Genomic DNA, 22,247 nt, shown 5'->3' with positions numbered 1-22,247 from the left:
GTGTGTGTTTTACTTTGCTATATGTTGTGTGTGTGTTTTACTTTGCTATAGGTTGTGTGTGTGTTTTACTTTGCTATAGGTTGTGTGTGTGTTTTACTTTGCTATATGTTGTGTGTGTGTTTTACTTTGCTATAGGTTGTGTGTGCATACGGGGGCATAGGTCTGTTGGAAAAAATAATTGTCCATGCACTTTGAGATGCCTGGAGACTGGGGGGCAGAACTATTCAATCATTTAACATTAACTTGCGTCATGGACACGGTAGATCATTTGCATTCAGTTGCCTTGAATGATTTTACACTGCTGTATTACACTAAAACAGTATAATTTATCATTCATAGTATATACTGTATTAACACTTGTCAAGTTCATGTCAACCTTGGCTCTACAGCATAGACTCACCATGTTTAAGGGTTGAGAAATCCTCTCGACCCGTTTGTGTTAAAGTTAAAGGAATACTTCACCCATATGGAACCGGCGTTCTATCATTATAAAATCACTATTATAAGTGGCTGAGAACGATGACGTCGAAGTCGCGCTCCAGTTTCAGTTGAATGCTGCGTTCCTTTATACTCGGAACTCAGAGATTTCCGACTTGGTAGTTCCGAGTTCCGACCTGTTTGTGCTCCAGTGCATCTGCTCACGAAAGTATGGACACCTACAACCTTTCTCATCCAAATAACTAAACGTTAGGCTCTAGCAAGTTACTGTTGCCAGGTACCGGTAGATCCATAGACTACAATATGTAGTGAAGTTGGAAATTTCCGACTTCCCAGTACAACTGGAACGCACCGTCAGAAGCCGGCTCATGACATACGTCACGACCAAACGTTATGCGATTGGTTGGCTGATCCAGAGTGGCACTGGGCAGATCCAATATTTTTAAACTTCAACAGACACCCACCTCCAAGTGAGTGAACGTTTGCCAAATAGAGCAGTTCCAGACCTTCTGTACAAATGAAGTACGATGGTCTGGTTGGACCAGGCTAGCTCACTGAAACCATTGAAGTCCTCTTCTTCGGTGTCGGAGTTGAATAGCCTCAGAATCGCTTCATGCGCTGCTGGATCGTTTTCATTGTCGCTCTCGTCACTTTCAACCGGAGGCAAATTCTCCGCTGCGCTCATGCTGCCCTCTTCATCACGCAGCAGTCCGGCCTTTTTAAACCCGTTGATGGTGGATTTTTTGTATCTGTGTCGTTGCCATGATGAGGGTGACAAAATGACTACCGTAAACAGTATGATAGGAAGTTTGAGCGCGCAGAAGTTTTTTCACCTCAACCCGTTCGGCAGTTTCATTGGTCTAATAAAAAACGGGAAAAATACATAAATTAGCCGCATCATTGTGTAAGCCGCGAGGTTCAAAGCGTGGGAAAAACAGTTGCGGCTTTTAGTCCGGCAATTACGGTACATAGGATCTCAGGGTTCAATATACCTTCATATTCCCACAGGTGAAGTAGGTCTTTAAAGACACATTTTTTATCAAGATGATAAAAGACTGATTGTGATTTGATGAAGTTGATGCCAGGGTGACGGGAGCTGGAGCCAAACTGAAGATATGAAGCAGTTCTCGTCCACTGCAGTGAAGGCTGTGGCTTTGATGGCTTCCAGATTTGTTGAGATGAATGCACGTGTAACTAAATCCCCTTCAAAACGTGCGCACATACAGTACACATGAGGCATTGTTTCACTGAACTGCGTGTGGAGATGGCTTTGCCTTTGTCTTTGTTTGAATGTGGTTGAACATATAGAGGCCAATCAATGCAGACCTAAAATGACATGCCTTCAATATTTATTCAAGCAAAACCATTTTACTAATAAATTGAGGGTCAAGACGAGCATTAAGCTATACTGTATGCTCTAAGAATGAATGGTATGATAGGTTTGAGACTTCCATGGATAGAAGTCATTTATTTATTTCAGGACAATGTACATTAATGAACATGTACAGCAGTACACGTAAATATACCAGATTGTAGCCCATTAGGCATTGATGTTACAATAAAAATTACAAAGATATACAATAAAAACATTTGCTATATAAAAAAACTGAGAAACAGAAAGAAGGAAAAGAAAAACTGGACAATTCATTAGTAGCATTAGTAGGTTAAACAAATACACAATTCATTAGTATGCTCTAAAGGGCAAATAAGGTACAGCATACATTTACAGGTGGTTGCACCTTTGGTTAGTTCTTCCACACCTTTACTTAAAGGGCTCTTAAAGGTGACCAGAGAGGGACGTTCCCTTTATAGTTGAGGGTAGTGTGTTCCATAATGCACTACCTTTATTAGATAGTGTGCATTATCATGATAATCTCTAGTAATGTCGCAAAACAAAGTGACCTTGTAGCAGCCAGAAAGAATCAATAACTTCATACCTGTTCTGCTTTGAATGTAATACAAGACAGTACTGTAACTTGACATAAACCTTATTAGATTTCTCAAGCATTAAAGCTGGGGTATATGATTTCTGATTGGTCAAAGTTAACATGAGCTGTACACTTTGACCAATCAGAGCGGGGCTCCGATTCTCTGTTCTTATTGGCTGTTGGGACTGTCCATTCACTTTGGCACAACTTTGTTTGTGTAGAGCGTGTCACGGAGGGACCATAGGGGAGGGACCAAAGAGAACAAGTGGAGCGGTTGAGGTATTCGGATTCGAATCTCTATCCCAACTATTTTCTCCCCAAATCATATACCCCAGCTTTAACTAAATAACTGTTTTCCTATAATGAAATAAGGCATTCCATTATTGGCCAGGTTTTTGAAAATCGAAATAAATGGAGTTGATATGGTGATAATATACTCTAGTCGCTTTATTCAAATCTCATTGATTGGCTATAAAGTGTGACATTTCCTTACCATTGACTCTTTCAAATACCTACTTAAAGACCTGGCCACACAAACACCTCTATACATTATGGGCAAAAAGTAAGTACGGTTATGAAGTTATTGCTTCAGAAATGTTTTTACGTCATTGGAAAGTTTCTACATTATGATTTTAATACTTTTTTTAAGATTAGGTAATGGCCTGTTATTATTGTCTTCTATACAGACCTCTTGTGTGCTCCACTTCCTCGTAACAGCGGCTGGTTGCTTCAGCGAACTGTATGATAGTGATGAAATGAGAAGATTGGAGGATGACATAACATGCTATGATGAGGTTCAGCACTGTTCCTAGAGGAGCTTCTCTGTGTAGAAACAGGGTCAAACAACAGCGTTACATCTCACAGGTCACACTCAGTGCGTTTACATGCAGACTCATAATCGGGTAAATAAACAAATAAGACTTCAACAGGGCTTGTAAAATGCATGTAAACACCTTTATCCGATCTACTTCGCACACAAATCCGCACATTAACGGACAAGCAAAGTCAGATAAGAACACCTAGATTACTCGTTAGTAGTCGGCATTCTCTCTGCATGTACAGGGATCGGATATCGTATATCGGAGTTCTCGTTCTGCGCTTGCTCGGAATCCCTGCGGAAGATTTCACAAGGAAGTGGAAGGAGATGTCGTAAGAAATAGTAGGGTTGTTGCCGGAAGGGAACCGGACGTGGCTACAGCGCCACCTAGCGTAGTGGAGACAGCCATGCATCGGACATTTATCGAATATTTGAAAGGCCATGGCTGTGTTCGGAAAGCCATACTAACGTCCTACTCATACTCATTTTGACTCAATTTGAGTATGTGACGATTGGGTATGCGAGTTTGGGTATGCGACAAATTCCCAGATGAGTACTAACTTCCGGGAAGATTTTGGGTATGGATCGATTGTATACTTTTCCTACTCAACCGCCACAATGCATCGCGTCTTTTCAAATGCCAAGGAAGGTTTTTTTTTAAATTCTTTATTTACAAATCTGCATTTCCTGCACAACACAGGACTGTATGTAAAAATCTAGTTCTATATCTAACCTGTGGAGGGCGGCAATACGCTAAACAGTGTCTAAACGGCCGGAATCTTATCAGAAGAAGAAGAAATTCTTTATTGCTTGAGTATACTTCAGTGTGAATGTTTCGACGCACCTCGCATACACAATCGATCTTTGAGTAGACAGTATGTAGTATATAGATGTTGAGTATGTAGGATGTAGGACGTTAGTATGGCTTTCCGAACACAGCCCAGGTATACTCAGACAAGTGACGCGGTCCGGCCGAGTGGCAAAATCCGTATATGGGTTAATCCAATCTAGTTGTCCCATGGAAACACAGACTGAGGCAGACACAGGACAAGTTGACACACTCTGGGATGTTACTTTAAAAAGCAGGATATTCAAACCAATTACATTTTAGTGAAGCCTGCCAATGGTAGCAGCTTTAAATGGTAAATGGACTTGACTTATATAGCGCTTTTTAGCCCCCAAGTGCTTTACATTTCTTACCACATTCACCCATTCACACACACACACACACACCGATTGCAGTAGCTGCCATGCAAGGCGCGCTCTGAACCATCGGGAGCAATGTGGGGTTCACTGTCTTGCCCAGGGGCACTTCAAAATGTGGTTGGTAGGCGGGGGATCGAACCTCCGACCCGTCACTCCGGTTTGTAGCGTTCTCTCTTCTGATTGGTTATCAGTTTCGGGATCCCAGAAAAGTCTGTCTATTAGGATCAGTTTGGTTGCTCTTAAAACTCCCCCTATACGTTCCAAATCTCATACTCTTTCATGTTTCTATACATACAGCATGCAGTATGTACACAATTGGGACATACTTATTTATTTTATCATAACAATGCGCTATAGAAAGAGGGATGGTTATATATGTCGTTAATATTCATAGCAGAGAATACTGTTTCTCGATGTCACTCACCAAGAATCACTTGTTTGTACCCTTGTCCGACATCACATGAACACACTCACTCACTCACCCACTCACCCACTCACTCACTCACTCACTCACTCACTCACTCACTCACACACACACAAATACACACTCCCTCAATCACGCACACACACACACGCACACACACTGTCAGTGTATTCACATTTCCTGCGTTGACGTCACACACAATGTTCAGTCAGAAGAGAATGAGTTGCTGTTGTGTGCGCACTTAAGTAAACACGCGCATCTGCACACACTCTCCAGTCAACACGCACAAGCACACACATACACGCACGCACGCACACAAGCACGCACCCACGCACGCACGCACACACACACACACACACACACACGCACACCTGTAAATCACTGCAGTGACTTTTGGCTGAATAACACTAGCTCAATATTAAGTCACTCGCACAGTGACTAAGCAGTCTGTTTGTTTCCATGGCAACCTCTTTTGCAACATTGGGGTGATGTTTGTGTGTGGTGCAGCTCAAAAAAAATCCATATTAAGTTTGAATGGATTGTGAACTACAACCTCTGCCCCTGTAGATGTATTTGAATTGCTGGGTTTTGAACTGCTGATTTAAAGTTTTGAATTAAATAGTTTCCCGACTCAATTTGTAATCAATATAATGCGTGGGGATGTATGGAGACCACCAAGATTCTACACAGCAACTTGTTTTTTCAGCTCTGTTTTTACATTTTCAGTGGAACATGGCAATACATACCAAAATGCATCATATCGCAGTGTAACAAATCGGCATGTATCATATCATACATAACCCATGATATGTTATCATTTGGAGAGAGTGTGGCTCACTTGGTAGAGCGGGTCGGCCAATGATCAAAGGGTTGGAGGTTAGATCCCCGCCCTGCCACCTGTGTCATAGTTGTTGTGTCCTTGGGCAAGACACTTCACCCACCTTGCCTCGTGTGAATGTCGATAGTTAGCCTGCTATCGGTGTATGAATGTGTCTGTGAATGGCAACGTGGAAAAGGAAAACAGGTCTCCCTTGCAAAAGGGATATAGGGGAGAGTGGCCTGAGTTGTGCTGGTGGGGAAGTTGTGCCACCCCTTGTTTCTAGAAAACCGTTGTCTTGCATTACAGTGTATGAGATATATATCAATGGCACAATTTACCCCATAGTATTCTCTCTTGTGGAACAACTTACACCACACCGGGGACAACTTTTTTTCCCGAAAGCTATATTTCTTAAACAGTTTATTCCAGATCCAAAGTTTTTATTGCCAGGGATGCACAACATCCTGAAATATATGTACATATTTGAGTTGGAGACATAACTGTCAAGGCCCACATCTCACCCCACTCTCCCCTATACCTGTAAAAATAAAGGTAACATTTTTATTTTATCGTGATGTGTATCGTATTGGTACACCCCTAGCCAATACCCAGCCATAGCACACACTAAAAACAGTGACTAACTCAGAGGCAGAGGAGAGGAAGAGCCAGGCTCATGTCACATGAGTCCCTACGTGAAGATTGTGAATGATAGGGGAGGAGGAATAACCTAGGACTAGCAGGACAAGTCACGTTTGCTTTGGAGGCTTTGGATAATTGAGATGTTAGAAATGAATTTTCACAATATAACCTTTTTATTTATTTAGTTATGAGAAAATAAAAGCCCAAATGAATCTTTTGTTTGTATGTGTCTGTTGTTTGCATACATATTATCTGTTAGTTTGGATTATTACTTCTGATTACAGTTACTTGAAAAACAGTGAACTACATAGGAGAGCGATGGAGGAAGAGAGCTGCTGAATGATGGTTGGAAAAACAAATTGCTGTGGTTTTCAACGATCAGCAGGGGAAAGGGAAAGTGGTGCTGATTTCAGATTGGAAAGTTAGTGTTAGGAACAGAGGTATATTGTCTGTAGACTAAGCAATTGTAAAGGAAAAAAAAGAAATTGAGTTTCCTAATGGTAAAATATTTGTTGTGTAGTTCAAGTTATTCTAGTCTAATTGACTGGTCTGAGTTTTAATCTGGATAATATAGAGACTACAACATTGTACAATAATGTCTGTTGTAATGTCCGGAAGAATCTCATTAGAATTCAATATTCATTGTCAAATAGTTGCTTCTTCTGAACTCAGTCAAAGTTTGTTGGCTGTATCCACTGTGCAGCCCCAGTATCTGTGTGTGTGTGTGTGTGTGTGTCTGTCTGTCTGTCTGTCTGTCTGTCTGTCTGTCTGTCTGTCTGTCTGTCTGTCTGTCTGTCTGTCTGTCTGTCTGTGTGCTGCACATCCTGGTGTCATTGCAAAGCGGTGCTTCTTTAATCTTGTGTTCACTCGTGTCACTCTCTACGTCTTCTTCCTTCCTTCCAAGCGTGGCTTAATGCATATAGCGAGGTCACACACACCCACAAAGACATGCACACACGCACACGTACACACACTCACACTCACACACACACACACACACACACGGTCCTGGAGGCCAATGCTGAAACTGATTCTTGCAGGAATGGGTGGAACGTTGGTTGGTGAAGTGACAGTAAAGGAGTTTGAGTCAGGTCCATTGTCTTCATGAGAGAGAGCGAGAGAGACACAGAGAGAGAGAGAGACAAAAAGAGAGAGAGACACAGAGAGAGAGAGAGAGACAGAGAAACAGAGAGAAAGAGAGAGAGACAGGGAGATCTAGGACTACCATCTATCTTTGTCTTTAAAGCCACTACGAGTAAAATGGCACGTTGGCGGCCCCTTTGGACAAAAGCGGTAATAGTTTTACGACGCCAGTTGTCGTGAAGCTGTTTTCTAGCTCGTGCCGGGCGTGCGAGATTCAAATGATCAGGAAGCAACATAGTGCATGTCCGTGTGTTGAAAGTGTGAGGGCACCGGACTCTTTTCGGCTCCGTGAGAGTGGTTAGTGACACAGCGTCAACTAATGCCAGTCAGTGCTACACACACACCTGATTGCAATGAGTTGATGCAGTGTCACCTCTCACGGAGCTGAAAGATTCCGTGTCCTCACACAAAGCGAATGAACGAGAGACAGCAGTTAGTATGGATCACGATGAGGTAATGTGTTTATGTTGTTGTAAATAATGACTATTTCCGATGAATAATGGTCATCTGATGATGCTGGTGAGGCAAAGTAAACTTTGTTTTAGTACCAACCGCTCATTCATTTAGGAGTAAACATTGCAGTTCGCTCCGTGAAATTGTGTATACGTTGCTTGGCAACGCCCTCCCGCTCGCCTATCACTCTCCCTTTTAGCTTTTCTTCATTGCATTTTCTTTTTTTTCTGTGATGGTTCAGCCCCGTTATCAGTCATTATGACGACAAATAACTCTCAAACAAGGCTCCCGCTCCCCTTCCCTCACCTGGAGGGATAGGCCTCTCAAATCGCGTTCCTGCGCCACACTGAAATCTGCGACCAATACGGATATGTGACCATAGAGCATGCACGCGTGAACCGAAAATCGGACTGGGTGTGCGACCAGACCAAAAGCAGTAATAAAAACGATATAAAAACGTCTTTCTTTGCACTGATGGTCTTGTTTGCTGTTAAAGGTAATTTATGATTATGAGAGGAAACATGGGGCTGTTTAAAAGATATTTAAATGTTACTCGTAGCCGCTTTAAGGTTCTCCTCATGATGGAAGAAATCTAGTTGGAGTGTGCTTATTGAGTTTGGGGGTGTGAATTTAGAGGAATCAGTTCAACTTTTCATTCATTTATTTATCTTTTTACCTCACTCTCCGGCTCAAGAAATGGCGACAGAAACCGTTACTGTAACTGTGAGTTTATTTGTTAAATAGAAATTATATTGGTTAGCTTTTAGTTAGGGTTAGCTTAGCTCAAACACTGGTAGTCAAGGGGAGCAAGCCAAAAAGATCAACATACCACTTCATTAAATGATTCTGTGTGCTTGTGTAGACTTGTTTATTTACCACCTCATGTTGTGCTCTATATTTTAACACTTAAAGCTGGGGTGGAGGATTTGGGGAGAAAATGGCAGTTGGGATAGAGATTCGAATCCAAATACCTCAACCGCTCCACTTGTTCTCTTTGGTCCCTCCCCTATGGTCCCTCCCTGACACGCTCTACACCAACAAAGTCATGCCAAAGTGAATGGACAGTCCCAACAGCCAATAAGAACAGAGAATCGGAGCCTCGCTCTGATTGGTCAAAGTGTCAGCTCATGTTAAAGCCACTACGAGTAACATGGCACGTTGGCATCCCCTTTGGACAAAACCGGTAGTATTTTTACGACGCCCGCTGTCGCAAAGCTGTTTTCTAGCTCGTGCCATGCGTGCGAGTGTGAACTGAGAAGGGCGCAATATAGTGCATGTCGGTGTGTTGAAAGTGTGAGGACTCTTTTCGGCTCTGTGAGAGTGGTTTTGACACTGCATCAACTAATGCCAGTCAGTACACACACCTGATTGCAATGAGTTGATGCAGCAGCGTCACCTAACTACTCTCTCTCTCTCACGGAGCTGAAAGATTACGTGTCCTCACAGAAAGCGAATGAACGAGAGAAGGTAGTTAGTATGGATCACGATAAGGTAATGTGTTTGTGTTGTTGATAATAATAATGACTATTTCAGATAATGGTTATCTGATGATGGTGAAGCAAAGCAAACTTTGTGTTAGTACCAACCGCTCATTCATTTAGGAGTAAACACTGCAGTCTAGTTTCGCTCTCGTGAAATTGTATACACGTTGCTTGGCAACACCCTCGTCCCGCCCGTAGCCTATATCACTCTCCCTTTTAGCTTTTCTTCATTGCATTCTCTTTTTTTTCTTTGATGGTTCAGCCCCGTCATTATGACGACAAATAACTGTCTCAAACAAGGCTCCCGCTCCCCTTCCCTCACCTGGAGGGATAGGCTTCTCAAATCGCGTTGTTGCGCCACACTGAAATCTGCGACCAATACGGATATGTGACCATAGAGCCTGCACGAGCGAACCGAAAATTGGACTGGGTGTGCGACCAGACCAAAAGCAGTAATAAAAACTATATAAAAACGTCTTTCTTTGCACTGATGGTCTCGTTTGCTGTTAAAGGTAATTTATGATTATCAGAGGAAACATGAGGTTGTTTAAAAGATATTTAAATGCTACTCGTAACCGCTTTAACTTTGACCTATCAGAAATCATATACCCCAGCATTAATGTCATTTTAGAATCAAATACTGGAAAGAAACCAGGAAGTGCCTGTGAAAGGGCTGGTTTCCTTCCAGTATGTACTTGATTGTAAAATGACAGAAACGTGTTGGAACTATTTCTTTAGATCTGTCTGAAATGGCCCAGTGAATGGCAGAGGCCCAACCACTGCCCTTTTCCTTAACTAAATATTTCTCATAGATTAGGCAGAACAACTCAACTGCATGAAATGCCTCACTACCAGTTTGTAGTGGTAGTCCATCTCCATTTAGCATTCTTTGGAGAATGGGCAGTTGACCCTGTTGCAGAGTGGATGTCATTTTGTGACGTACATGTCCCCTCTGTCTAAAAACTCCCCTACTGACTGCATTATTCTATTATCCACAAGACTGCTCAGTGGAACAAAGGTAACAGCACTGTTTGATTAGTGCACTGAGTCTGGCTATCTATTTGGCCTCAAGATAGCACATACATTATGGATTAAAGGTAAACTGCAGGCTTTACGTGACTGACATTTCTGGTCTCTGCTTCTCTCAGTAATATCACACTGAGTGTACACAGAAAGGTACAGTCAGTGTTGTGAAATGTAAACTAGTAAGGTTTCTCAGATTAAAAGAAGGTAGTAGGTCATTCTTCTGCCCCTAAAACGCATTTGTTTAAAAAAAAGATTCAGATATCTAGTTTTCCCGAGCAGTTGAAGGCTTAAAAAGAAAGCCTAGATGCTTCTGTCTTTTTACCTTAAAGTCAGTTAACTGTCTTTGTCGCCCCGGGCCCTGCTGCTGTTCTAATAAGCTGCACACTGGAGACAGAGCAATGTCCTAGATCTCATCCACTTTTTATAGCTGGTGCTCTCTTTGTCTCTGACCCCCACACACACCCACACGCACAAGACACACACACACACAACACACACACACACACACACAGGCATGCACACATACACGCGCACAAGACACACACACGCGCAAGTACAATACACGCGCAAGCACAATACATCCATACAAACAAGCACAGACACACGCACGCACACAAATGCATACACACACATACACTCGAATGCACACAAACATGCATACACGCACGCACACACACACACACACACACACACACACACACACACACACACACACACACACACACACACACACACACACACACACACACACACTTGTATTTGCAGTCAGTGATGCACCAAATTCCACTGCTTCTTGTCTTTAGCCTACAGAGGGCAGCATTTCTCAACCCTGTTAGCACCAGTTGGTTTGTTTCAGCAGCAAACACAGTGTTGAAATAAGGAAAATAAGATTCACATAAAAGTAATAAACACACAAAAATAATGATATATCTTTAAGGTATAACTAAATGGGTGTGCTATGTGGCGTAGTGGGCAGAGCACGTACTGTACCATAAAGGTTCTGGTCTTGTCGCAGTGGTTGCTGTTTGGTGTCCGATCTGTGGACCTCTGTCTCTCTCTCTCTCTCTCTCTCTCTCTCTCTCTCTGTCTCTCTCTCTCTCTCTCTCTCTCTCTCTCTCTCTCTCTCTCTCTCTCTCTCTCTCTCTCTCTCTCTCTCTCTCTCTCTCTCTCTCTCTCTCTCTCTCTCTCTCTCTCTCTCTCTCTGTGTGTGTACTCAATACTCTCAACTGTCAATAACAGGTTCCAATCTCTTGAGAATAAAAAAAGTAGAAAAAGTTTTAAATAAATGGTCAAGATTTAACATTTCAGGCCGATTCTTCTCATGCTCTAGCTACAGAGTTCAATATGACATTAAAGGTCACATATTATGCTAAATGCACTTTTTAAATGTGTTCTAACATATCTATGGGTCCAAGGTGTGCCTAGAGACTGCCAAAATATTAAAGAAAATAACAATCTCTCCTTTTCTCACTCTCCCCCTTTCTGAAACCCCACCCCTCCCCCCCAATATACTCCAGTCAGAATTCTCCCCTTTTCTGACCTCAAAAACTGGAAAGCCAGAAGCTTCCACTGTGCAGCCCACACCCCTATTTCTTATTGGTCCACGGCCCTGACAGACAGCGGGCGAGGCGTATCTGGCTTCGCTTCCGGACAAGGGGCGGGGGGAGCTCAAAGATTGTATATTTACGAGGGGAGCTGCAGCTCTTTTTAAAAAATAGGCCATTGTGAGATTAGCTGAACATCAGCATAGTACAATAAATTATCTGAAAGTTTTTTTCAGCAAACAATTAAAGAAAAACGTATTAAGGACCACTAAGACCATATAATATGGTGTATAATAGAACCGAAAAGTGTATAATATGGGAGCTTTAAGTTCAATCCTAAGAAGAGCGTTATTATGATTGCTAAAACTAAGGAGGATCAAAACCAAAAGTTTCCTTCATTCTCACTGTCTGACCGTACTCTAGAGGTGGTTAGGAAGGTACGGTATTTAGGTCACACTGATGATCTATGTGATGATGATGATGTCCAGCGCCAGTGCTGTAAGCTTTATGCTCAGGCCAATATGTTGGCACGCAAATTCCATATGTGCACGGTTGATGTTAAAGTTAGTCTCTTCAGAGCCTACTGTACTCCATTTTACACAGCTCACCTCTGGTGTAAATATATAGAACAGCAAAACTGAAAAAGTTACAGGTAGCGTATAACAATGCGTTTAGGATCCTCCTTAAGCTTCCTAGATGGACCAGTGCTAGCTCTTTGTTTGTGACCAGTAATGTCCCCACCTTTCATGCTGTGTTGAGGAATTTAATGTACAAATTTATGTGTCGACTTCTAGAGTCAAAAAACAAACTAATAATTGCCCTCACTGACACTAAACAGAGTGATACAAGGTTCTCCTCTGGGTTGTGGAAACATTGAAATCGATGCTTGTATGTGTTTTAATTTGTGTTGTCATGTATTTGTATTGTCTTTTTATATGGAACTTTGAGTCCGGAATAAAGTATTAATTCATTCAGCTATAGGAATAAGAGATATTGTTTAAAGCTCAACAATGCTAATTTGAATATGAGTTTACACTTAATGTCTTTATTAAGGCAATCTCTGAAAGGTGGAGTCAGTGATTCTGGAGAATTCTTCTTAAAATCAATGAATATCTCCTGCTACCTGTCCATACTGTGTGTGTGTGCTGAAAAGAAAATCAGTGTTAATACACAGCCTAGGCTCTGTAAAGTGGTATGTAAACAAAAGGGCCCACCGTAACTAGCAACATGCCCATTTACAAGCTTTCTCCAGAATCAACATGGTAGAGATGAAAATGAATATCAATGTGCCAAAAGGTGGAGCTTGTGGGGTGTGACTTACACCTTGGGCCAACCATCTTACAGTATAATAACACTATTAGTTCTCTTTTAGTGTTATCGATGGTTATGACGTGTAAAAGAAAGCAGGCTTGACTATCGAGAATTGATACTCTTTTAGTGCTTTTTAATCAAAATGACTAGTTAAACATTACATGTTTCTTTCTTCTTGCTGTTTTTCAGAGTTGTGAAAATGTGGAGTCTGGAGTTCAAATAGGATGCAAGGATCCTCAAATGGAGACGTTTCTTAAACCCAGTTCTGCCCTTGAAGGGGAAACCGGATCACTCCCACAGTCCTTTGGAAAATATTGCAGCATATTTGTGCAGTGTTTAAAAAATGTGGATGAACTGCAACTCTGTGACGTACTAAAGATATGATCAAAACATAAATGTAAACATTCCTACATAGAAAAAAGGCCTTTAGTGAATATAAAGCATTGTTCATTGTTTTCCAGCTAGAAGAACAACAGAAAGCCAATGGGCAAGTATAACCCTTTTACATCACAGATCAGAAGAAAGTGACCACATTTCATGGCTTTCCACCTGACCCCCCTGAGAATGAGTGTGTCTCAGCCCAGCATGAGTCTCCCTCTGCCCAGTGTTGGGGACCACAAAGGCAATGCTTTCCCCATGATGTCCTCGTCTTCCCTGTCGTCCTCTGCCTCCTCGTCCTCCTGCTGTGTGGGGGGTGAGTGGTCTCCTGAGGCCCTGGACTACCACATGCTGGAGGTCACAGTCATGACCCACCACATGGACAGAATGGCCACTGACGTTGTCCTTTCCAAATGGCTGCCGGAGGAGGAGGAAAGTAAAGCAGGTGATTATGATGATGATGATGACGCCTCAGTGGGGAAGATGCAAACGGCACTAGAGCTTACAGAATCCAACGACAACTCTGTGTCTGTGTACCTGGACGCCAACGCCAGAGCATACCACCAAGAAGACACCTGGGACCACAATGATAACTTGACACTGGGTCAGAGTATTGATGACCTCAGCAGTGGAAGCAGTGAGAAGAACGGCAGAAGGCCAAACTGCAGGATAAACCGGTACAAAAATGTCATTCATTTCCATCATCCATCAAAATATTTTAACAACCCTATGTATAGGTCTAGTAGTTATATGTATGTGTTTATTTATTATGATGCATTACTATAGTATGATTTAATTACTTATTACTTTTTCCAAACCAGTGTTTAGTATGGATGTGTATTGGCAAGGACTTCCACGATTTGATACACATCCTATGTATGGCTCACAATATGATATATCATCATACATTGCTATATATTCCACATAGTTCAATGAAAATGTAAAAACGGAGCTGCAATACAAGTTGCTGTCAGAACTGGGTGGTCTTAATACATCACATTCTATTGATAATTAAACACATTTTATTGTTAATTACACAAACCTTCATTCAAATAAAAAAAAAAACAGGCAATTGTTAGCACCTACCTCTGAGTATTTTATAAACTGTATCTCTTAAATATGAACTCAAGCCCATGCCATTCAAGTGCATATATGTCATTTTTAGGTGTTTTATGTGTGTAGGTGCATTGTGACACGTGTGTTTTGTGATGCAGTGTGTTGCAGCCCAAGACAATAAAGTACTCTTCTTATTTTATCCAAAGTGGTTGCTCCTGGACCCCAGACTCAGACGCTACAGAAATCCCTGATGATGAAGATGATGAAGATGATGAAGAAGAAGACAAGGCTTTGTTTTTGTCTGTGAGCTCTGACATGGACATGCTGAGAAGAAGCAGCATGGCCCTCACACGCTCATGCAGTCAATCCACTGACATCATGAGCTCAGGTCCCTCAGAGCTGCTGTTAGAAGGTCCTGACTGCACCTTCTTTGGTCCACCTTTTGAAAGCCAGACACAACCCTTAGCTTCTTCTAAGGTCCTTAGTGAAGACACCCAGATATCATCATCATCATCTTCTCCCTCCTCTGCCAATGTAGCTGAAAATGCTAAGGAAGTCCCATCTTCTAAACCTGATGACGCCAATAGAAAAGTCATCAAAGCTAACTCCAGTCAGCCAGCCGGAGGAGCAGCCAAAACCAGACCGACCAAGACAGTGGTGTCTACCGTCCTCAACACATCCGGTCTGGAGGCAAAGAGAGTTTCCAAACTGGACCTGAGAAATGTCAAAGCTAAAGTTGGATCACAATGCGCCCAGTCTCCGCTTAAGACACCCAACAAGGTGAAGGGTGTTACTAAGAGCTGTATCAGTGCATTCATTTGTTTTGTATGTTTTATTGAGCATTAATAAAAGGCTCACACATTCTATGAATTGTGTACAAGAAAAGCAGAGGTACAATGCTCAATTTTTTTGTAAATGGCGCAATGCAATGAAATGATCATATCGCCCTTTCATACTCATTTAATATTATGAAATATTTGTACAAAGCAATATTACAAGAACAATGTGCACCTGTCTGTAAAGTTATTTCTTTTTCGACGCAGTTGTTTTTCATTTACTTTAAAAAAACATGTTTTACCCTCAATTTATTTATCTTTTTATTTCTACTAAGCTCAGGCTTGTAAAATAAAATAAGATAACTGTTTATTTTGTTACTTCCTCTATGCATGTATGTTGATACTAAGAGAAGAAGCTGTATCAAGTAAAGTATGTACAACCCCAATTCTGAAAAAGTTTGGACGTTATGCAAAATGTGAATAAAACAGAACGTGATCATTTCCTAATCCTATCCTTTTTGACATGTATACAATAAATAACAGTACAAACAGTGTTGCAATTTTCAAATTCTATATTTGTATATATTTGAAAAAACAATAAAGTTTATCAGTTTGAATAAATACGTAGGATGTATTTGTTCTCTTTTATATTGAATAAATGTCGAAAAGGATTTAGGAAATGATCACATTCCTTTTTATTCACATTTTACGTCCCAACTTTTTGGGGAATTGGGGTTGTATAAAGTATTGCACAGTTGTCTTTCTGTCTAAAACATTTGTACTGTCTCTTCCTCTCATCAGAACAAATGTGCTCCAGGCTATGGGAAGAGAGCTGTTCCTAGGAAGGAGGAAGCATACAGCACGGTGGAGGCTGGAGGTAAAAAGCAAAGGTCATCTGCAGCTTCTCCAGTGGTGCTGATACCCAGAATCAGAGGAAAAAGCATCAGTCACCTCCAAACCAACCGCAAGACAGCAGCAACAGCAGCAGCAGCCAGTGAGAAGAGGCCCATCAGTCCAACACTCCGCTCGGCTTCCCCCAGGTCGGTGGCCTCTGAGGGGGGAGAGGATGGAAACTTGCTGGCCTCTACCACCAAGGAGCTCCAGGAATTGTCTGGAACAACTGAAGGTGTTGGAGATGCACATGAAGAGTGTGTGCAGGGGGGGCAAAGGGAGGCTACTGCTGTGGAGAAACAAAGGAATCATAGCAGGGTGAGTACTGTGAGCTAATAGGGCGGCTCCATTCTAACTTAAATGTGAATTAATCATTTGAATCATGATTCTCTCATACAATTCTTGTTTTTTTCAACAAAAACATGAACTAACACACTTAAACAGCCTTAAAACATAGTGTAAAGTGACAGCTTTAGAATAGGCTGCATAATCTAAATGAATAAAGCTTCTTGGTTAAAAACATAGTCTACTGCAGGGGTGCCCACAAGTTTTCAGCTTGTGAGCTACTTTTATAATAACCAAGTCAAGAAGATCTACCTACTATAAAAATGCAAAACATATTAGGCCCTGGGGCTGAGAGGTTTCGTAGGCCCCCTGAGAGTCCGTCTTACATATATTTCTTTTGATTAATAAACAAATCATTTTAAGGTAATACTCAGGGCCTTTTAGGGGGGTCCGGGGGCATGCCCCCCCGGAAGAAACATTTTAAACTTTTAAAGTAAAATGTATCAATCTGGTGCATTTTGAAAAGAATACTAAGGCTAAATCAGCTGCGTCCTATGTGAGCTATTTAGTACTATTTTCTGGAATAATTTGGGGACACAGAATTACCAAAAAGCAGAAAGAAAAAATGTACAGGTTTAAAAAATCTCTCTGTTTTTTTTAATACAGTACTCTTCATAGCCACGAACAATGTAATTTAAAAAATATCAAAAATGTACTGGTGCCAGATCTCTGTATGCCCCCCCCTACCTACTAAGGTTAGGGGCCTGTAATGAGCCAGTCAATTGTTTATATTTTTAAATAAAGTTGTTCGGGGTCTTCAAAGATTAGGAGCCTATATTGAGCCAGTAAAAAAAAATTAAGAATGCCTTCGCGATCTACCCACAATGCGATCGATGTAATGGGCACCCCTTGTCTACTGTATCAACATTTTGGCCTTTCAAGGAGGAATACTGGCTAGTTACATCTTTTAAGTTGTTTGTTTGAATGATACATTAATAGCTTGTTTTGGTTTTACATTGTGGAGCTTATTTATATAGCAGCTAAATATTGTTCCCAAGCAAAGAATGCGTGTGAATGTCGATAGTTAGCGTATAGTTTCACTTTACGCTGCAGCTCCGACTGAAGAAAGAGTGTCACTGCCACAACGTTTTTTTGAGAAGTGGAGAAGTGGGAGGACCAAGCATTTGTTTCTCCTGTTTCCATGGTGAATCATGTTATCAGCGATCCATTGACGATGGCTTTTACACACGCGCTCCACCCAGAGTGAACACGCTCAGAGTTGATTGACCCAACGCTGATCCACTGTTCTGAAACCGATAACCCAGAGTTGCTTATCTCAGAGTTGACCAACTCAGAGCGCAGGATTAAACCCAGAGTGTGTAAACCCTGCTTCCTGAAATACCCCCCTTGCCCTACTGTGAGTGTGTTCACACTGGGGTGTTTAGTCATAGGTGACATTTTAAAACAATGGCATTGTTCAATCAAAATGTCAACAATGATCCAGGTTCAGTTCTTACAGGTTATGCAACAGAGCCATTGTGGAAGAGAAAGATGTTGCCATCATCTGTGATATAAGATGCTTTGTCATTGGCCTCATTTAAGCCTACAGAAAAGAAAAGCTTTCATTTGTGGAGACATACAAAAAGTATTTCCTTAGTAGGAAAGTATTTGTTTTTATTTTTAAGCTTCTGGCTTTGCAGCTGAATATGAAATAGCAGTCCTGATATGTGCTCAAACAGGCTATACTAGAGCTTAGCAATGTCATCAACACTCAGCTAGGTGGAAAGTATGTAAAGTACAGTTCAAAACAGGAAAGACTGGCGACTAAATAATAGACTGATGCAAATCCACCTTTTGACAAAAGGCAGTGTGTCGTTGAGCACCATACCTAATCAGGGTAAAGTTTTTAACTTATGCATATCAGCGTTATTCTTTGCCAGTTGATTACTTACATTAAAACTATTATTTTTTGTATTACATTTTTTTCAGAAATGTTTAAATATATATACAAAATTGGCAAAATCTAAAGCGTACATTTCTATCTCTTTATCTCAAATCTAGGTTTTGGATAAAGGCAGTGTTCTACGGATTTTGGCCTTAGTTCAATTTATAGAACATAAAATACGATGTAAAATAAATTTTCAGCATGCATTTAAGAAGAAAATATCTCAGAAATGAAATTATGAACAACATATGAACAAGATTGAGAATGATTATGGAAAGTTTAGTTTATGTCTGTCAGTGCTTAAGAAATTCAATGTATTTTGGTTCAGTGTATTGAAAAAACTAATGTTGAGATAATGGCCGTTAAAGATGGTTGTATAGGAGAAATATACAGACGCAAAAACAGACAAGGTTTAGTCAAATAAACACCTACGGTTTGGACCTTTTTATTTATACAAGAATGAAAGAAGACATGTTATGGAAGCATAATAGCCGAAAATCTGAAATTTGACCAGTGCTTGGAAAAACAGTGTTTTTGCCTCAATATTGTGCAGTGTGATTGAAGTGAGGGTGCGGTACATGTACAGTCTGCCTGCTCTGTCTGTGGTATGTGTTTTTAAAGACCCACTGAGCCAGTGACAGCTTTAAAACCTGCCCTAGCGTATTCTCTCACAGGCAGCCTCAGGGGTTGTACACATACACACACACACAAACACACACACACACACACACACACACACACACACACACACACACACACACACACACACACACACACACACACACCTATAATACATGTGCATAACAGTATAACATGCCGTGTTGCTCGGTGCATCTGCCTTTATTTTCCAATGGTTGGGATTAAGGTCAAAGGAGGCCATACTTTCACCAATGACAAAGAATGATAGCACTTTTTCACATTATATATTCCATACTCCTTCTATCATATTCTCATCTATAGTGACCGTAGTTCAGATGTCTACAATATGATTAAGTTAGATGTATTTAAATTTTAGTATACACTCGATATTCAATACATTTTGAATATAACTGTCTATCCTTCCAAGTATTGCCTAACAGCAGTCATGCTGCCAGCTAGCATGTCAACACATGATTTAGTGTGTACTGGTATGTTAACAGTAATCCTTCAGGCTCAGGCTATTGGCGGGGCTCACACGTGGAGGAGGCAGTCAGCTATAAGAACATTCTGCAGTATTCCTGTGTGTTCCGCTCTCCTTACTTCGTCACATTAAACAAAGACAAAAACAGAAGTACAATCAATGAAACATTCAGAGTCATCCATGACATAACTCCTGTAAATGATGGAGGCTAAAGGCCCTTGCACACCGGGCGCGTTTTATTTGTGCGATTAATTTGTTAATTACCGAACGTATACAGAGTCAATACAAGCGTCCACACCAGCGCCGTAATTTGCATCTGTTATTTTTTCGAACTGAGTTTCGATTTTTCTGGGACGTCGCTTCTTAAAGTGAGACGTGACAAAATTCACATTTCAAAACATTCGCTTTTACGTGCCGTTTATTCGCATCGCGCCCGGTGTACAAAGGCCTTTAATCTGCACTGTTAAAAATGTCCCTGTCATTTTTTTTTGTTGGTTTCCTTTGTTTGAGATGTAGGTTGTTGTTGCATTGTGATGTGTTCATGCGCTGTTCAGTTAAAATGAGTATTTGGCAAAGGTAACTCCATTGTGATTCATTCAATGTAATCTTGTAAAATGTAGTGTTCAGGCCGCAGGAAACTTAAACACAAAGGCTAGAGTTGAGGTAGAAATAGGCTTTACCGACGATAATACTGTGTTTATCGAGAGAGAATTTGGGCCAGATTTAAAGGGATCGAAAATTGGAGACCGCCCAACCCTAGCAGTGACAACTCTAACAGCACTTTTGTACGAGTTGAGTCTTTCCTCATGAGAAAGAGAGGGAGACAGACGCCAGGCCCCTGTCCCACAAACTCACTCCATGTGTGCTGGTGTTTATAGAGTCAGACACACACACACACACACACACAGAAAATTGGCCATCTCAGAGCCGCCAGGATCCTCTCTAGGGGAATGTTCAACACAATAGCAACTTTTTTTCTTGCGGTTGCAGCACACTCCCAAATCGTCCCTCCCTCCTTCTCTCTCTCTTTCCCTCCTCCCCCTCTCTCTCTCTTTCTCTCCCTTTACTCCTCCCCTCTGCTGCCTCCCTCTGCCTTTTCCCCCTGTCCACAAGCATTTATGTGTGTGTGTGTGTGTGTGTTTGTGTGTGTGTGTGTGTGTGTGTGAGCGAGCGAGCAGGGGAATGGCCAACACCATGGTCTCGCTGCGCAGCTCCGAGCTGGGGCCCATGCTGGGTTGGGACGCTGTCACTAAACGTCAGCTCTTTCTACAGAAAGTCTCCTCCAAGCTGGGGCCCAATACTAGGCTGCAAGGCAGAGGGACCAGCAGAGTGGAGAAGAGACCCTCTCAACCGGCCCTGAATCCAGGGTTAGGGGCCGGTGGAGCTCCCAGGATAAACTACAATGATAGCTCCTCCACGTTGGGACATGCTGGACAAAGTGAATCTCCAGCCAAAGGGAGGCAGATCCAGGGTCAGTGCCAGGGTGAGTCACTACATGGTTTCTATATACAGTATGTACGTAGAGATATAAACATGGGCTATTTCAGCACTGACAAGTTTTGACTTCATGAAACCCGAAATGTAAACACAGACAGAAGCTTGCCGCACAGCTCAGCTTCTCTGACTCTGTGTGTGTGTGTGTGTGTAATGGTAGACTTGCTCCGTCTTTACAGCGGCAGACTCAGGAAATTAGCCGGTTGACACTGCAGGGCTGCAAGTTAAAATGCCTTCCACATGCCACAACACCGCATACACACACAAGGCAAGGCACACACAAACACACGCACGCACGCACGCACACACACACACACACACACACACACACACACACACACACACACACACACACTGCACAAACTATTGAGCAGTTTCCACACTTTTTCAAATACAGTGAGCAAGTTGCTGACGGACAGACATGTAACATTACTGTGTGTGTGCGTGTGTGTGTGTGTGCATGTGTGTGTGTGTGTGTGTGTGTGTGTGTGTGTGTGTCTATGTGAGTATGCACAAACTAACGTTACCATGCACTTCCCTATCTGTCTTCAGTGGAGATTAAAGAACACATGGGTAACATTTTCTCTGCGTCATCCTCCTTTACTTTTTCTCCTTGCTCCTCTTTTTCATACTTTACTCACCATCATTTCCGGTCTGTTTCCTGTCAGGCATGTGTGTGTGTGAATCTACCACACAAAGTGCTTTGTGTTGAATGGTGAAATGGACACTAGTAGTTAGTCGTTGTTTTTTACTCAATACTGAGATGTGAGTGTATCATTTAAACAGTGGGAAACGCTCAGTGTGTGTGTGTGTGTGTGTGTGTGTGTGTGTGTGTGTGTGTGTGTGTGTGTGTGTGTGTGTGTGTGTGTGTGTGCGTGTGCGTGTGTGTGTGTGTGTGTGTGTGCGTGTGCGTGTGTGTGTTTATGTGGATCAAAAGTTTTTTACTCAATACTGAGATGTGAGTGTATCATTTAAACAGTGGGAAACGCTCAGTGTGTGTGTGTGTGTGTGTGTGTGTGTGTGTGTGTGTGTGTGTGCGTGTGCGTGTGCGTGTGTGTGTTTATGTGGATCA

At 41.8% G+C, this 22,247-nt stretch overlaps 1 protein-coding gene across 4 annotated transcripts in view; it reads left to right on the top strand.

The window, feature by feature from the left end:
* Positions 1-22,247, top strand: part of LOC307251581 (uncharacterized protein) — a 124,997-nt gene that overhangs the window by 35,191 nt on the left and 67,559 nt on the right. For 3 of the 4 annotated variants that reach the window (XM_080028955.1, XM_080028953.1, XM_080028954.1), the window contains exons 2-5: positions 13,420-14,285; positions 14,871-15,444; positions 16,242-16,649; positions 20,954-21,164. In XM_080028955.1, coding sequence (XP_079885081.1) covers positions 13,768-14,285; positions 14,871-15,444; positions 16,242-16,649; positions 20,954-21,164 — 1,711 coding nt within the window. In that variant the 5' untranslated portion in view covers positions 13,420-13,767. The remainder of the gene's footprint in view (positions 1-13,419; positions 14,286-14,870; positions 15,445-16,241; positions 16,650-20,953; positions 21,165-22,247) is intronic. The other variant, XM_080028956.1, reaches the window with a different exon arrangement.

The sequence above is a fragment of the Ammodytes marinus genome, assembly GCF_949987685.1.
Source record: "Ammodytes marinus genome assembly, chromosome: 6".
NCBI lineage: Eukaryota > Metazoa > Chordata > Actinopteri > Uranoscopiformes > Ammodytidae > Ammodytes > Ammodytes marinus.
Note: the sequence above shows the minus strand (reverse complement) of the source record. Positions and strands in the feature narration are given on the sequence as shown.